Genomic DNA, 17,119 nt, shown 5'->3' on the forward strand with positions numbered 1-17,119 from the left:
AGAAGGGAAAGGTGGTCACGTGACATCTGCAAGTAAACAGAAAGGCCAAATAGCTGCTTGTTATTATTAGCAAATAGCAATTATATAGGCCTTTAACAAACATATAAGGTGACACAACATGAAGGGTATATTCTGCCAAATTACCGGCAGCGAGCTCAAATTCGTCACCCAGGAAACGGTGAGATTGTGTTTGTTTGTGCCAGAAAAGCAATTGAAACCGAATTGAAGAGGGCGGCTTTTTTTCCCCCAGAACGTACATCAGACTGTTAAGGTTGTGTAGCTGTCAAGCATCATCTGTCTTTGTGACGATTCCCTCTCTAGAGCCTTCCTGAGGTCTTGGCCAGCCATGACGTCAGAATTCACGTGAAGGCGTGTGGCCTCAGCCCAGTGGACCTCAAGGTAACAGAATCATCTAATATGCATTATAACTTTTAAATAGTATCAAATGGGCTTTTTTTATTAACTGTTTTTAAGCTATATCACCATGCTTGTAATTGTCACAGACCTGATGCTTTCTGTTTGTTGCATGCTCCAGTTTCTGGAAGATATGGGGCTACAGAGAGATGCAATTCCCCTCGGCAGGGAGGTGGCCGGCATTGTACAACGAGGTGGGAAGCTCCAAAATTATTATTCACTACACACAGAGGTGACAGAACTATCCAGTTACGTATAAATACTGAAACCTGTATACAAAAAAGGCCTTGCTTAAAGTTGACAGACTGTGAAACATTGTTTGGTCTTACACCGTTGTGCACTTTTACATTTATTCACTGGAATCCAGCCATTTATAGCCACAGATGAATATATGGCTCAAGTATGTTCGCAATGGGTCGGTATCGAAGGGAGACTTGCCCAGATTGTCTGAAATCCAGGTTTGTAGACTGACTATTAAGATCAGGAGAAGCCATCCAGGGGCCATTACATTTGGACCAAGCCCTCTTGGACCCTGAATGACGATCAGATAGCAGTAAATGGTGATGTTGTATTGCTTTGCATTTGAGATCTCAACCTTTGAGATGAAGATAAACATTTGGGGGTGCATCTCGGCACGGTATGCTCGTGCGGCGCCTGCGTCTGACATGTGATGACGTTCTTGACGCAGATTAGCTGCCGCCGACGAGGGATGGACCGGGACCGCGCGGTCGATTAAATATGCAGGACGTAACGGGCGGGGGTTAGGCCATGCCCAGCTCTGGTTATTTAATACTGACTTTACTTGTTTCTTGTCCTGTTGTCTCTGCAGTCGGTCCAAAAGTCACCTTCTTCCAACCCGACGACGAAGTTGTAGGTAGGCTACTCATAATGCTCATAATGCAACAGCAACTTGATTTATCCCGTGTGACCTCTTTGGCAGGTATTCTACCTCTGGACTCCGTCTGCTCAGGACTCAGTGACGTCATCGACATAAATGAGCAGTATCTAGGTAACGCGGACGGACGTGTCCTTACATCACGTGATTCCTGCTCTCATTTCAGACCCATGCCAGGGCACCTTAACACGCTATGCAAAACGCCATTTATGTATTTATTTGTTTGTGTATTTACTTTGGGAGCCAACCCCTGTTTTACCTCAAAAAAACGTTTTGGATGACTGTATATTTGGGCCGGCCCGGTCCCTACCCCAAATAGCGGCGGTTCAGTGTATGCATTTCAATCAATATTGAACTGAAAAGAAAGATGAAATCAAATCGCGAGGTTCTTAACTCTATCTAGCCCTACAGCACAATGCCCGCGAATTAGATGCAAAAAACTTTAAATTCTTCATATTTTATTTCATAATGTTATTACTGTACGTTTTTATCAAGTACAAAGCTACCAGTTACCAGTGTGGTCACAAAACGAATAAAATTCATGCACAGGGCATGAATTCGATCCCTTTTTCACTCATCTGTTGAGTTACGACATTGGAGACTCTCTCCATTTTTTTGTTTTTACAGGTGATTCGATAATTGGAGCAAAGACTGAAGTAATGATGTTGTTTGCGTTTGTCGTGCAGTTCAGAAACCGGAGAAGCTGAGCTGCACCGGCGTGGCCGCAGCGCTGGAGGACGGCCTGCGTGCGTACAGCGCCCTCCACACGCATGCTCGCATGGCGGCCGGCCAGACGCTCCTGGTGGTGGACGGCGCCAGCGTACGTGCCTCCCGTCTGCTGCCGCCGCCGCCGCCGCCGCCGCCGTCGCCGCCGCCGTCAACGATGCACTTTCCTTGAGACCTCCTGTGCGTATGTGTGTGTGTGTGCGTGTGTCCCCACTCAGTCTTTTGGCCTGATGTGCATCCAGCTGGCGGGCTACCACGGCGTGAAGGTTCTGACCACGTCGCACTCGCAGCAGCAGCACACCTTCTTGGAGCAGCTGAAACCCAGCGTAGGTCTGTACGCGAACCCGCTGGCCATGTGTCAGGCTTTTATCATGGCAGCACGGTGGACAAGTTGCTCGCAGTTCTTCTAAGCGATGAAGAAAATGGCTGGCTGGCTGATGTTTTGCAGTACAATTAGCGAGTTGCTAAAACTAAACTTAAGGCAAACATTTTCTTTACAGTAATATGTTTTATGGCCCCCGTTAGTCCAAACACAATGTTCTGATTAATACTGCGATTGTGGTATGAGAATTACGATTTGTATATCGTAAATTGATGTCAAAGTGCACTCGGGCTCGCAGTGCAAACGTCACATGACCAAACGCAGAAAACAAATCAGCAAGACTTTCACAATGCAAGCCCGAGGGCACTTTGTGGTCAATTTTAGCGGACATCAGTGGTAATCTGCTTACATCAGAATACTGTGTTTGGACTAATGAGGGGCACATCAAATGTATTATTGCAAAGAAATGCTTTGCCTCGGGTTCACTTTAAAATGTGTTTAGGATTACGTGGACGGCATCAACTCACCACACGGTGGTGCTGCTTGTTCACCAAATGTCTGAAGTTGGACTGGGCACACAATGTCTACGGGTGCAAAAAATGCACTTACAACAATACCCTGCATAATACACTGTTGTTGGACTTCATTATATTCACAATAGTGAATATTGTCTGCCCAGTGAAATCTGCCACTCAGAAAATCTCACAGTTTTGCACTTGGCAAGTATAATGAAATGTTTCATCAAGGTCAGTTCTGGCCCAGCTCTACCATGTTTGGTTTGGTGCAGTTTTTTTTTTTCTGCTTTGGCAAAGTAGCGTAGAGGCAGGAGGCAGATTTAGACTTCAATGTGGAGACTGCAGACTGTAATGAAAGAAAACTGTCATTGGGAGCCTTTTGAATATCTTTAAAACTAATGTTCTGCCTTTACGCTCCTCTAAAAAAAACAAAAAAAACACATCTTTTTCATACTGTCCTTCTGTCTTTTCCTCCCCTTCTTTCTTGTGTCCCTCAGGTGTTCAGGAACCTCTTGTGGGTGAGCTCTATATTGCCTTGCTTTAATAACAATTTTCCTGCTCAAATGCTCTCTTTGACACTTTTAATCATAACAGTGCTTTATTCCATACAAATTAGGTCTTCGATTCCATGATAGGACTCCGTTTTACATTCTTGTTGTGTGTGTCTTGTGGAAAATATCAAAAGTAATTGGATATGGATCAAATATTGTCACTTAGTGCAGCTGTTTCCCATCCTTCATTGAGCCAAGAAGACACATCGTTTGTTGATGTCTTAAACAGTTGCATTCAAAATCATGTTAAATGCGAGTCAGCACACAAGCTGCCACCATTTTGCGTGCCTCTGATTAACCCCAAATAAAGTTCAGCTGTTCTAGTAGGCTGACATAAAGATGATCTCGTTTTAAATGACTCCCAAATTGTGCATCTTGTCTGCCTGCCTGCCTGCCACTATACGTCGCTGGCACAGACAGATCAACAAAGATACATTTTTGAAGTCAAAAATAAATCTTGGTTGGGAATCACTGACTTAGTATATATTTTGGAACTGTAAATGACCAAATGCGTTTTTTGTCACTGCAGTGAGGGTGATTCCCGTCTACAAAAACGCATCGGAGTTTCTTCCGGCGGTCATGGAGGAGACCGGAGGTCTGGGAGTGGACATAGTTGTCGACCAAGGAGGTATTTAAAAGAGAAAAACAAAGTGGACATTTGTATGTCAGGACTCAGGAGGATGAACGACGCTTGCGCTTCTTGACTCAAGTTAGTCTGCAAGAAAAGGAGCAGCAAGCGGAGGGAGAAGAGGAGGCGACCTTCCTCCCACACAAACATGACATCATCGGTTTGTTGGCAGTGGGGGGCCACTGGGTGACATCCCACCAAGGCCTGCAAGTGAGTGGATTTGCGCTTCTCATTTGTGCTGTGAATAAACAGTGAATTGGTAGAATCTTCACTGCAGTGTCCCCCTGGCGATTGCGTGATTCTCCGACTGCAGCCCCACTGTCGCACATATTTTGGGGGGCGCAATATAGTCATGGAATTTCAATTCATTGAAAATGTTTTGCCTTTAAAAAGGGCGTTTCAATTAGTTGAGATGCGTTTAAAGTATGTGTGAGGGGTAAAACGATTTTTCAAAAGATCTAAAAAGTCTGCAGTTTTTCCTCGGCAATAAAGGGGGGTTCACGGTCCGTCTCTTGTATGGTTGCAGCTGGATCCTCCTGACAGCAGGTTAATGTTCTTGAAGTCTGCCTCGGTGTCGTTCCTCAACCCTCAAGTGTGGTTGGCTTCGTCATCCCAGCAGGGACGATACCTCCGTATCCTTGGCTGACCACAAGCGCGCAGTTGAATCCGACACTCCCATCAGCCGTATATGCTCTCTTTAACAGCCTGCTGGCAGATATTCTCAGGGACATTATGGAGAAGATGTCATCTGGAGTACTCAGGTACTCAAAGGAAGTTCCTATCATGTTGTCAAAAATAGGTGTACAGTGTCAAAGACAAACTAAAATAGTACTTTATAGCAATGTCTTTTATTTGAAGATGTAGTAGCTTAATCTTATGTATCCACAAATAATCCAAAATAGTTCACTTGGATATCCATCCCCTCTATCAGAACTTTGTCACAAGCTCATCTACTCATTTAATGCATTGCAAAAAAAAATAAGGGGGGGCCGAGGGGTGGATGTTTTCAAAATACACACACTTGTCCAGATTTGAAGTGAATTTGACTTAAAAAGTATACATAATACAAGGTTTTAATTGCCACGGGCAATATTGCGTTTAGAAAATTTGACGATATTGTTTGGCATTTTAAGCATAATGTAGATTTCTCTTCATCTTTTAAAATGTGAAAGTCTTCATGAAAATAAAAAGGTTACAAAAGTAAATAAAATAAAAAATATTGTGAGCCCATAACACCACTCCTAATGCTTCACACGGGTATTTAGTGAATGAAATCATTTCCATTTGATGGAATTGGCCTTCAAAAAGATCTTACATTCGACTTGTTTTAACTTGCAGGTCCCCTCAAGATGCTTTTGAGCGATCATGTCACATTACCATCAGAGAGTCCATTACACTGACTTGTCTAATTGCTGCTCATGTGTTGTCCCTGTAGACCTCAGCCCGAGGAGGCAGTTCCTCTTCAGGAAGCGGCGGCCACCATGGAGGACGTGCAGCTTCAGCACAAGAAAAAGGCTGTGGTTGAAATGTGATGACGTTCATTTGTTGAGTGCAAGGACCTTTTTGACGCACGTTGACTGAGTTGAGTCTATTCGGACGGGGGCCAATGGAAGCGGGAGCAGCAGCCTACTCCTTTTTATACAGGTAGCCACTTTTTCCACTGTAGTCACGTCGACATAGTAAATCAGTAAATAGTAGGGCACATGCTGTATTAACACATGCTCAATAAAGCCCATCCAGGAAGTGTCTCTCTCATAGTTTCTGCTAACTTTCTCGGTGTGCAACCCGCGACCGGTTGTCTGCCGGACGTCAGCTGACGTCGTCCACGTCTACTTGACTCGCCTCTCTTTGGGAGTCTTTCAGTGATTGGAGGCATCTTCCCAGGATGCATTTCTCTTCCAGCCGCAGTGACTGGACCAGCCGCAGCTGCTCCCAGAGCGAGGGCTCCACCTTTTGGAGAAGCTTGGAGATCTGCACGGAAACAGAATAAATACCCAGTGGTGTGAAGTAACAAAGTTCAAATTAAAAAAAAAAAAAAAAAAATTCTCAAGGACAGTAAGTATTTGTACTACGTTGCTGTACTTGTGTAGGTTTTTTTTTTTTGGTTTTCTTTTAGGTATCTACACGTGACTAGCAATTTACAGGTATTTTTTTTTTTTTTTACATTTACTCCCTACATTTGAAAAGTATCTGTGCTTTTTACAACTTAGTTTGCCAAAAGAGAATCGACTTATCTCAGCTTCTGCAGATGAAAAAAAAAATAATATAGGTCTACGAGCACTATGCAAGTTAAAAATTGGGAAACTTGTGAGCAGATTTTCTTCCCGTTGTGTCAAGTTATAAAAATGCGTATTGTAAATAAGTTCCAGTAAACTATATAAATACATTTTTTGTACTTGGGTACATTTCAGAGTCTGTACTTTTTAACTTTTGGTAAGGGAGTTGAATCCACACTTTTTTTGACACACACTTTATTGGCCTAGTATGTTTAAGAACAAACACGGAAGTCGTCTCTGTTAGAGTGAGCACGTGTGAGTACTTTTGTCAACAGAGCAAATGAAAGGTGTTTTGACATCATCGCCAACCTTATCCAGAGCTGTGATCGTGTCTCGTAGGAGTCTTTGGCACAACGCCTTCGCTGTCTGGACGCTCCAGCGCTCGGCCTCCTCGCCTACCGCTTGGCCGCGCAACACCGCCTTCCACTGGTGACTAACGGAACAAAACAGATTCAGACCTTTGATTCAATCTGTGAAGTAGGATCATGGAGGAGGGTCTTACTAGAGAGTTTGAGGCAGTGACATCAGTCTGAGGACAGTCATCAGCCTCCAGCTGGGACCTTCACTGCTCACGCTCAGATTTCTGAGGGACGAGAAGGACGCAAGAACTGCATGACTACTTGGCGCCTACGATCTAATCATCAGCATTAAGAAAAGGAGAAGAATGTGTTGAAGGGATTTGAGAAGAAGGCAAAAGGTAAAACGTCTTACTTGAGGAAGTTGTTGTCTGCGAGGAACCTCATCTTCTGCTCCAGACTTGTGTCGCCTTTCACAACCTCGCGCAAAATTTCTGCGCAACAAAATCAGAACGACGCTCACTTTACTCTGTACATCATTAATACTTTCTGATACTACTACAAAAATGAATATTTGTACTCCTACTATCACTGACTTTGATACTAGTATTACTACTGCTACAACTATAGCAATGCTGCCAATACGACAACTATTACTCTTCGTACTAAAATTACTCCTACAACTACTACTATATTGCGACTATTATAATACCAGTATACTGCTAAAACAAGTCTGCTAACTTATAAACCCCTATTACAACTCATACATCATTACTACCAATGCCACCACTATTTCTACGATGACTACTGCAGTATACACCATTACTACAAGAGTACTACTATTACTAAGCCTCTAGTACCAATGCTAACAATATTACTTCGATACCTTGCGCTGACTGTGACGCACCTGCATCCACGTAGACCACGCTGTGCGGGTTGCCGGGGGCGACAAAGCCGTACTCCAGCAGCAGGCGCTGGCTGTCATGGGAACCATAGTTGATGAAGGCCTGCTGGAATCTGGGAGTCCCGCAAACACTCCTGATCTCGTAGCATTTTGTCTCGTGGTTGAAACCCGCTTTGACCTGACAAATAAACGCCGATGAAGACATGGAAATGCGTATTGGACGAGCTGACGTCTACCTGCACGTCAGGCCGGTGGTTAAGCAAATCCAAAAAGGGAGCCAGCGCGTAGTCATCTTGGCCACACAAAAACTTGTTGGACGGGTGATGCATGAAGACTGAGCGGGTGTTGACGCTGCACCACGCCCACCTGGACATTTTCATGTTGTCTCGATGTAACCAATGGCGGACGGAAACAAAGTCAATGTACTCAAGTACTGTAGGCAAGTCGTGTTTTTCAGCACCTCAGAGCTTCAAACGTCAACACGTCCTCCACAGGCTGGCTGAGGATGGGCTGCAAAGTCCTGAATTGAAACATCATGCATCAGAGTTACGACAAGCACATTTGCGTTCATTTCAAAACACACGCTGAACCATTTATGGTTTTGGGACCGAAATCGCGACCTCAGGCAATGTGATTTCAAGATTGTCAAATCTGTGCTTTTCCCAAAGGGCTGTTATCCCCCACGTTCATCAATCAGCGGCATGCATCTGTGGACCGGTCACACTCATATTTGATGGTATGATGTCATTTTCTGTCATATTTGTTCATGTATGTTGTAAATGCACTGAAGTTTCATTTGAAGAAAATCCCAAATCAAATCGAAATTGCAATATCTCAGAAAAAATTGCAACACAATTTTTTCCTAAAATCGGTTAGCACCAATACACGCACCTAAAAAAATCCTGGTTGGATGAGTGCATGTCCCGCACGGCGTCCTTCTGCTCCAACGCTCGCCGCCGCAGTCCGGCGGGCAGGAGCGCCGCTGCGTCATGGGCGAAACAGACGGGACACGTGTAGGAGGCGGGAAGGACGCGGATGTATGGCGACCAGTCGGCATCCGCTCCTTTGTGCCGCTCACACACCAGGAAGACGCAGAGAGCCAACAGAGGCGAAGGCCGCGGCTTCCAGCTGACCAGACAGCAAAAGCAAATTGGGACGTGTGTGTCCTCTCAACTGGGAAATACCGTATTACTATTACTACTGCCACTGTGACGACTGGTAGTACTACAACAGTAATGTGATTACATTTACTACACGTCTGCAGTACACCTAAAAGCACTACTACTATTGTGATATTTCTACTGCTATTATTATAACCATTACTACTGTTACCTTATTTGACTTGTTCGCATTCAAGTGGCCAAAGCAAGCGTCTCTCAGCATCTGCGTGTATGTCAATTTGTCGCAAGTTTGCACTAGTGTTGTATTTACCTCTTGATGTAGTGCCCAAGGTAGCTGTCCAACACGGTGGAGGTCGTAAGCAAACAAGACTCGGGCAGAGAAATCAACAATTGGTGGGGCTGTGAACAGCGGAGAGGTGCTTTCATCAATTCCTGAACCTTGGGCTCATAATTTGGGGAACGTGACTGCATGGTGAGTGACCACCTCTTACCTTTATGCTCCTCACAGCCTGAAGGCCTCGGCCTGTGTCTGAAGAGACAACCAATGAGCAAACATTCAGCTTTTGGCCACATGAACGGTCCATCAGTATGTTGCGGATTGAATATAAACTTGTGAAAACCAGAGAAGAGCGCAGGTTGCAGCAGTGTTGATGTGAATCCTCGCTGATGGAGAAACCTGAGCAGCTCCACATACTCAGGCTGGTGGCTTAAAGAAACTGGACAACAAGAGGACATAATAAGAGACGTGAAAAGATGTGACTACTGTACAACTAGGGCTGCACAATATATCGAAAAAATACAGATATCACAATATTGGCCCATGCAATATCCTTATCGCAAAGACACACAAATATTTATTGTGGAATTGCATGCTTTTATCTGAAATTGACCAGTCGGGACGCAAATTTAAATGTGCATTGCCACCGAATAGTTGATCATTATCTAGGGTCTTTACAATTAATTAGCCAGAATACATTGAGCTCACTGATTTTGCTGCATGAAAAAAAAAATCTTTCATTAAATAAAAATGTCATTTCTTTAGGAACATGTTAAATAACGCAACAATATCGATATTGCTATATTCAACAACCATAGCGCATATCACGTTTTTCCAATATTGCACAGCCCTAACTACACACTTTTACAGAAGGACATTTTATACCTGACTGGATCACGCCATCACGTTTTTTCTTCCTCTTTCTTGCTGCTCGTCCACGACTACTCATGACCATGGCTGGACTTTGAGCATCAGTTCATTTATTCATGACTTTAAGGGTATTTCTGGAGCTTATTGTTTATGTCTGGTTTTACCGCTTTTATTTCTGTAGCACTTTGCAAAGTTCTTACATCATGAATTAATTGCATTATTAAATCACATTAAAAACAATCAAATGGTTATGTCTATTCATTGTAATGAGTAACAAATTATGAACAGACATTTTCATTTTGGAAAAAAGTTACCAGCATCACAGTGCTATCTGATTGACTCCAAGGTGTGACGTCATCGTGAAGTGGCGGCAAGGCAGGTACATTTTACGAGTCTAGACCTAAAAATGCGTTTAAAAATGCATAAAAGGATGTTCTACAGTATTTATAACTGTCTAGCGACTAAACGTTCTTCTAAATCTGTAATTGTCAACAAAAACCTTGACATTTCAAACGAGATGTTGCGCCCTGATTGGCTCCAAATTTGGTGACGTCATCAGACATGCCTGCAAGACAGGTCAATTTGAGGTAGGGTAAAGAACGACGAACGACAGAAGTTCTCATAATAAATTCGGAATGAGATTAAGACACATCATAACGGTAAGTGAAATAATTGTGTTTCTTACGAAATTGGTCGGGTTTTGGTCGTTATCTGAACGTAAACGAAACACGAGAGGGCATAGGCGCCGCCTAACCTAACGACGTTTACGACATTTAGCCTAACCCAACCTATGAGAAGAGAAAATACTAAACCTCAATAAAAGCGTCATTTAATCACAATTTCCCATGTTGTTCAGCCGTTCACAACTACTACACGTGCACTCCAGCATAAGCGTTATTGTTATTCCGGGCATGCGTACTGAGTGTCTTCTAGGAGGCGGTGACACGATGCGCAATTCGATGACGTTACTATAATAAAATGGCGGCCGGGAAGAGTCAAAAATGGAAGTCGAGGTTCCCAAAAATTCCACTAATTTCCATTTACACTTTGGGACGCTGCTGGGAATACAAATACTCATCCTGCCCTGGACATATGCCATGGGAACAAGAAGAAAAACAAGAAGACGTCACGATTGTTTGTTTTATAGTATGGTCCCAATGGAGAGGGGCAATGTCAAATTGAATAGAGATGCTCATACAATATATGACTTTTAACTTAAAAAAGCTGATTAATGAATTATAATAGTAATAATAATTTTTATTATTAATGAATTTTAGCTGATTATTTATTTGTATGAATGAATTTTAAAAAATCAAGAGTCTTTGTTTTTAAAAAATAAAGTCGTTTTTTAAACAATCTAAGCCTTTCCACTAATATTCAGTATCTTTTTTCAAAGTCACAATTTATGTGAATGCAGTATTTTCTACTTTAATATTCTATGAAAAAATGCAATGTTATTGAAAAGTCACTTTATTCCAGAAAAAATATGACAAGAAAAAACTCTCATAAAAATCTTATTTGTTGATCAGAAAATATTGTTTTTTGTGATAACTTTAAGTATGTGTGATAACTATGGTGATTGAATACTTAATAGCAAAGGTGTACACTGTATTCTTATGGTAGTCCATTGCAGCTACATCACAGTCCTCAAATACAAAAGCCCACAGACTTCGACAAAATTTCTCTGTAAAAAAAAAAAAAGAAAGTCAAAAATTGAAATATTCAGAACTCATTCAGGTTTCACACCCTCCAGCAGTTTTTGGCAAACGTTGAAGTCCCTAGGCAGAGTTGTGCATCTGCTCATCACTTTACGTCCATTGCCATTGCTCGCGACAACAAAGGTTCTTCTTTTTTTTTTTTTAACCCCGCCCCCCACCCATACACACACACACACACACACACACAACAAAGATGCGACTTATTGTCCAGCTGCAGCAGCTGCTGCATCGTAATCCACTGTAGTCCATGCAAAACGCAAGAAAAAGAATAAGACAAACGTTGTTATTGTTTGTAGGCACTCACTCCTGCCTTGTTTGTGTTTTCGGATTTCATAATCAACTGTGTCAAAGTGATTGATCACGAACCATTAATTCAAGGCCAAATAGAGCGAATAATGTTCACTTGGCTTGACCTGAAATAGAGCAAATACAAATTGGCTGTGATCAGCAGAGGAGCTGTTGATTCCATGAAAAACTGTCATAATATTACAAGAATAAAGTTGGGGGGGTATGAGAAAAATCATAATATCAGTATAATGAAATTGGAATTAACTGTAGCATTGCATGAAATAAGTAATCTCTTTTAAGGAAAAATAAACATAATATTACAGGAATAATGTTGGATTTTCCAGAAATAAAATAACATTACAAGAATAAAGTTGGATTTAAAAAAAATCATAATATCAGAAGACTAATGTGAGGGTTTTTTTCAGGTCAAAAGTCATAATATTACATGACTATACTTTGATTTTCTTTGTTGAAAAAATGTACAAGCATGGCTGTGCATCTCGCCACACAAGACAATTCAATAGCATTCTGGATACAAGAGGTACGAAGAATGTAACGATTTGAAAATGTCATGATTCACTTGGCTTTGATTTAGTGGGACTACGTTTCATTTGGATTTGGAATAGGTTGGCAAGATTCTCACTTTTATCTCAGAATTCTGAATTTAAAGTGAGAATTCTGACTTTATTCTCAGAATTCTGACTTTCGAGTCTCTAGTGAGCAGGATATGTTTTCTTTCCGTTTATCTCATGTTATGCGATAGATATTGATTGTGAAGTGCTCCTGATGCTGTTAAGTTTACAACGTGAAAGCGGTGGCACCAGCAGATGCGAGGCCTTCTCGATGGCTTCTCATGTTGGTGACCTACATGCAGCCCTTGTCTTGTTTGTCTTTTAAAAGCTAAAAACAGACTGTTTAGCCTGATCCCACCATTCGTCTTTCAGTTGGTTTTATTCCGAGCGGGTCAGGTCTAAAGAATGGAATGCCCCTCGGAGGCTTCCGAAAGAAGGAGCGCAGTGTTGATTGCGCGCGTCACAAGTTCAAGCCGGGAGCTGAATGGCCCTTGTTGTCAGATGGCGAGGTCATCGGCTCGCGAGCGGCCGCCGGCGCCGCTGGTTTTGCTCAGTCGCCGTTTGTCCTTGGGGCAGGCCACGGCGTCGGCGGCGCACAGCAGCAGACGCTCGGCGCCGCCGTTTTGGATCCGCAGGCAGCCGCCGCGGTCGTAGCAGGCGGCCACGTCGGCGGCGCCGCGCCAGCCGGACGAGTAGCAGCTCATCTGCAGCAGGCCCTCGTCGCCGCCCGCCGCCATCTTGTGCTGCTCGGCCGCCATGTTGACCGAGTTCTGCTGGTAGGCCAGCCGGTGGCTGGGGAAGGGCAGCGCCAGGAAGTGCGAGGAGCCGATCACGCACTGGCTGAATTCGGGAGGCGGGGTGGGCGGCGGCGGCGGCGGCGGCGGCGACGCAGGCGGAGACAGGGGGACTTGTTTGGATTGAGTTGTCTCGGTGGCACTCGCCAACTTCCTGGACGCCAAAAAGCGTCTGCAAAGAGGAAGAGGACGTTTTTATCGCACGTTGTCAGGGTGGAAACAGTTTTGTGCAAACTGTTTTGTAAAGACAGCCCAAAATAAAGACATTTGCCAAACATTACATCAGGCAGGAATTACACTGCTCAATACATTTTTACAGCATTTGTTTGGGAACTCTTCTCAATGATTTTTTGGGCGCCGATTCCAAATCTGCCCTTGTTTTAGCTCAAGCACATCAAGTTTTCATAATAATAATAATAATAATATAATAACAATTATAATCATAGTGTAATATAGTCATATATTTAGTAGGGATAATCGACCGGGCCGATTATTGGTGCCGATATTCTGCGTTTTGATGAATATCGGCATCGGCCCTTTTTAAAAAAATCTGACGGCTGATAATCAATTTAAAACGGTGTTGAAATCAAAACAATAATATGTGAAAGTTTAACATTTTGAAAATTTAGAGGACTTCATTCGCTGTAGAAAACTATATGGAGCTATTGTTTCAGTTTTCATTGAACTTTTTAAGACATGCTGACTACCCTGAACTTTTTGGTAGAATTTTATAACAAAGGTGTATATAATTATAATAAAAATGAAAATGTTGTCCTAAAATTATAATGATAATATTTTTTTTAAATATGCAAATCTGAAGAATTGTTCACTAAACATGCTTGAATACCGAAGAGGATTAGGGCCAGTGGGGGAAAAAAAATAGGTTGGAAGATTCTCACTTTTATCTCAGAATTCTGACTTTTAAAGTGAGAATTCTGACTTTATTCTCAGAATTCTCACTTTACAGTCAGAATTATTCTTTAAAGTTAGAATTCTGACTTTATTCCGACTTTAAAGTGAGAATTCTGACTTTATTCTCAGAATTCCCACTTTAAAGTGAGCAGCGTGGCCGCCTGCTACGACCATGCCTGCGGATCCAAAACGGCGGTGGCGGCCCGAGCGTCTGCTGCTGTGCGCCGCCGACGCCGTGGCCTGCCCCAAGGACAATGAGAATTCTCACTTTATAGTCGGAATTTTGGGAATAGTCAGAATTCTGAAATAAAAGTGAGGATCTTACCAACCTTATTTTTTTCCCCCTCTGGCCCTAATCCTCTTCCGTACTTGAAGATGTTTCAGCTAAGATGAAAAAAAAAACAACAACAAATTTTAAAAGAAGTCATGTTCGGTTGAAAAAAAAGTCCGATTTTTAAATGTTTTGCACACAAAAAAAATCCCTAGAATAAAGTTATATTTCTGTGAGGGAAAATGTTTTGGACAGGGTGTCAATCAATGTAGGGTTGATTGCAAGAGCGACACATACATGATCAGGTTTCATCCATTTACCTGCAGCAGTGCCTCCAGGCCAGGTGGTGGAGCTCCAGTACGCTGAGCACCAGGGACACGCCCGACACGGCCAACATGAAGACGATGAAGACGTTCTTCTCCGTGGGCCGCGACACGTAACAGTTGACCAGGTGTGGACATGGCCAAGCCTAAACGCACACGCACACACACACGCGCGCACACACGTGGTGTCACCTAATGGCTGGGGAAAACAAAACGGAAACTGGAAATTCATGTTGTTGTTTTTTTACCTTGCAAACATAGAGAGGGTTGAGGAATATTCCATACAGGAAGTACTGCAGGCACAGAAACACAACCTGCATGGAACGACACATCAACTACCGTAAGCTACTTTCTTTTTCATGTTTGATCGAGCCAAATACAGTGGTGACATTTTATCCGACACGAAAAAGTCAATTTCTCTGAAACCATTCCATTCCAACCAGACTCAGAATTTTGACAGATTGGCAAATGTTGTGTTAAGAAAAAAAAAAGTCTGTTAAATGTAATTTAAAGACTACAATTGACATTGACATGTTGCTGCTCCTTCTGCTGTGCGCATCTTGGCCACCAGGGGAGCAGTATAATACAGACATACATGATACACAAAAAGAGAAGATCAAGAAGAAGATGGTCAAAACTAAGTTACTCGATAGGATGCTGTGATAGTAGTCATTTTTCGCAGATCAGAATAAGAATAGATGTATTGTCTTTTTTCCACAAAGTCAAGAAAATATGTCTGTGAGTATTGTTCTTTTGTCTGTCTACATGTGTTGCTGCACTGATTGTATTCAAATATCTCTCACTTTAAGTATGATAAGTATAATTGTCACAGCGGCGATATTGACAGTTTATCTACCTATCTTATAGCACTGCAAAATCAATGCTAGTTTTCGTTAGCCTGTGTATCGCGTTTCCCGTTATGTGTTCGCATCAAGCTAGCAGTGTTTTCACGAGGCAAACTTATGCGGTTTGGCCTCTTCTTTTGAAGAAATGTTGGCTGGAAACGTTGGCGGAAAATGCCTTCAGCGTTTACCTCCATGATGCTCCTGATGAGGATACTCAGCACGTAGGTCTGCAGCAGCGCCCCCTTCAGGCGCACCCTGCCCGCCGACGCCCCCGCTTTCTTGACCTTTCCCGATTCCTTGTCGTCCTTGCCGCCTTGCTCCTCGTCCCCGTCGCCCCCTCCCGGGTCGTCGTCGTCCTCGCCCCCCTCGTCCTCCTCTCGGTTGCGCCGCTTCTCCTCCCGCCGCACCGTGTGCATGGCGTGGCCCATGTACACCAGGCTGGGCGTGGACACAAACACGATCTGCAGCACCTGGCAATGCAACCAAATGCCATGGGAGGCCGTGTTCAACTTCAAAGTGCCCTCGGAATGTCAGACTCTCATTTTACATTTGACAAAAAATTGCGTGTCCGCTATTCGTCATCCGTCTGCAGTGTGGGGACCCTTCCGTCGTCCGTCATTCGCCGGGGGGGAAAAAAATAGTACCCGTCTATAGGCCGGTCCGCCTCTAATTTTACACAGACTTCCGTCGGCGAGCCCGACTGACATTTACATGAAACATTAGCTCCTCCTCTAATTTGACCTTAAAAAGACAATAGCGTGAGGATACATGTGGCTGGAATGGGCGTAAATGCTGGCAAGCCAAATCGCTGCGCGGCGTACCCAGTATCGTATGTGGGCGATGGGGAAGGCTCTGTCGTAGCAAACGTTCTCGCAGCCGGGCTGCTCCGTGTCGCAGTTGAAGTCCTCTTGCTCGTCACCCCAAGACGACTCGGCCGCCGTCCCGAGAACCAGGATGCGGAAGATGAACAGGATGGTCAGCCACACCTGCGAAGGCAAACCTCCATTTCACTTTGTTTTTTCGACCACATTCACAGGCCCTCCCATTGTTTCGGAATTTTCATTTCCAATTTTGTGACCTCTTTTGTGGGATGAAATGTTAGATTAGACCCCAAAGAGCAACTCATAGAACTCCTGAGGCCTTTCTTTTTTCCTGCCATGGAAGCGGCAAAGCTTTGTCTCATGAAAGTCCGAGCTTAATGCCAACACACAATGTAAAACACCGTAGATGGGCTAACGAAACTAGCATCCACGTCGCGGTAACTAAACAACGGATAGTTCAACACAAACGGAGCAGCAACCGACTTAGACAATATGATATTACCTGCGTATCGTTGCTGTCCTGTGAAAAACACTAATGTCCATTTTTTTCATTTTCTTATTTTTACATGAATGGTGTTTCCACGTTACAGACATGGTATAAATGTGAACATTTTTTTTTAATTCCAAAATTGGACATAAGTGTTTTTCACAGGACAGCGATGATATGTTCTTAATGCTCTGTGAAAAATGACAAAATCTTGCTGAGCTCAGAGGAGACAACTTCTTTGTGTGTGTATTTTGCACTGTATGTATTATACTGCCCCCTGGCGGCCAAGAGAA

The 17,119-nt window shown here is 43.3% G+C and overlaps 3 protein-coding genes and 1 long non-coding RNA gene across 6 annotated transcripts in view; 2 read left to right on the plus strand and 2 right to left on the minus strand.

The window, feature by feature from the left end:
• cryzl1 (crystallin, zeta (quinone reductase)-like 1) lies at positions 1 to 5,799 on the plus strand. 2 transcript variants are annotated; one of them, XM_086045717.1, is made up of 13 exons: positions 1 to 178; positions 322 to 399; positions 536 to 608; positions 1,244 to 1,288; positions 1,355 to 1,423; positions 1,996 to 2,129; positions 2,254 to 2,365; positions 3,370 to 3,390; positions 3,953 to 4,051; positions 4,134 to 4,261; positions 4,578 to 4,683; positions 4,767 to 4,812; positions 5,487 to 5,799. In XM_086045717.1, the coding sequence occupies exons 1-13, from the start codon at positions 119 to 121 to the stop codon at positions 5,581 to 5,583; spliced, it is 1,068 nt and encodes a 355-aa protein (XP_085901843.1). In that variant the 5' UTR covers positions 1 to 118; the 3' UTR covers positions 5,584 to 5,799. The 2 variants fall into 2 exon arrangements, with proteins under 2 accessions (XP_085901843.1, XP_085901844.1); XM_086045718.1 differs by lacking the exon at positions 3,370 to 3,390.
• Positions 4,881 to 10,730, minus strand: setd4 (SET domain containing 4). Its single transcript, XM_086045715.1, has 12 exons — positions 9,811 to 10,730; positions 9,269 to 9,364; positions 9,140 to 9,177; positions 8,959 to 9,047; positions 8,419 to 8,655; positions 7,988 to 8,047; positions 7,764 to 7,893; positions 7,531 to 7,705; positions 7,039 to 7,117; positions 6,830 to 6,910; positions 6,637 to 6,760; positions 4,881 to 6,022 (listed from the first exon to the last, which is right to left on the minus strand). The coding sequence occupies exons 1-12, from the start codon at positions 9,878 to 9,880 to the stop codon at positions 5,861 to 5,863; spliced, it is 1,341 nt and encodes a 446-aa protein (XP_085901841.1). The 5' UTR covers positions 9,881 to 10,730; the 3' UTR covers positions 4,881 to 5,860.
• The window catches only part of LOC147140252 (uncharacterized), a 15,569-nt gene continuing 8,795 nt past the window's right edge, over positions 10,346 to 17,119 (plus strand). For both annotated transcript variants that reach the window (XR_015088752.1, XR_015088753.1), the window contains exons 1-3: positions 10,346 to 10,454; positions 14,677 to 14,801; positions 14,935 to 15,013. This is a non-coding gene — a long non-coding RNA (uncharacterized LOC147140252). The remainder of the gene's footprint in view (positions 10,455 to 14,676; positions 14,802 to 14,934; positions 15,014 to 17,119) is intronic.
• Positions 11,695 to 17,119, minus strand: part of LOC147140253 (gap junction alpha-5 protein-like) — a 9,112-nt gene continuing 3,687 nt past the window's right edge. Inside the window, exons 3-7 of the mRNA XM_086045716.1 lie at positions 16,340 to 16,504; positions 15,707 to 15,988; positions 14,922 to 14,987; positions 14,671 to 14,819; positions 11,695 to 13,339 (exon numbers count right to left, since the gene is read on the minus strand). Of these exons, the coding sequence (XP_085901842.1) occupies positions 12,871 to 13,339; positions 14,671 to 14,819; positions 14,922 to 14,987; positions 15,707 to 15,988; positions 16,340 to 16,504 (1,131 nt within the window). The 3' untranslated portion in view covers positions 11,695 to 12,870. The remainder of the gene's footprint in view (positions 13,340 to 14,670; positions 14,820 to 14,921; positions 14,988 to 15,706; positions 15,989 to 16,339; positions 16,505 to 17,119) is intronic.

The sequence above is a fragment of the Filicampus tigris genome, chromosome 11 (genome assembly GCF_054856515.1).
Source record: "Filicampus tigris isolate MCC_2025a chromosome 11, RoL_Ftig_1.0, whole genome shotgun sequence".
In the NCBI taxonomy this organism is placed as follows: domain Eukaryota; kingdom Metazoa; phylum Chordata; class Actinopteri; order Syngnathiformes; family Syngnathidae; genus Filicampus; species Filicampus tigris.

Excerpts from the sequence above, each read along its gene's own strand:
- cryzl1 (XM_086045717.1), top strand. The coding sequence starts at position 119 with ATGAAGGGTATATTCTGCCAAATTACCGGCAGCGAGCTCAAATTCGTC. Across the intron at positions 4,262-4,577 it reads CATCCCACCAAGGCCTGCAA|CTGGATCCTCCTGACAGCAG; the intron begins GTGAGTGGATTT and ends GTATGGTTGCAG. Across the intron at positions 4,684-4,766 it reads CCAGCAGGGACGATACCTCC|ATATTCTCAGGGACATTATG; the intron begins GTATCCTTGGCT and ends GCCTGCTGGCAG.
- setd4 (XM_086045715.1), bottom strand. The coding sequence starts at position 9,880 with ATGGTCATGAGTAGTCGTGGACGAGCAGCAAGAAAGAGGAAGAAAAAA. Across the intron at positions 8,656-8,958 it reads CTTGGGCACTACATCAAGAG|CTGGAAGCCGCGGCCTTCGC; the intron begins GTAAATACAACA and ends CTGTCTGGTCAG. Across the intron at positions 7,118-7,530 it reads CGTGGTCTACGTGGATGCAG|AAATTTTGCGCGAGGTTGTG; the intron begins GTGCGTCACAGT and ends TTTGTTGCGCAG.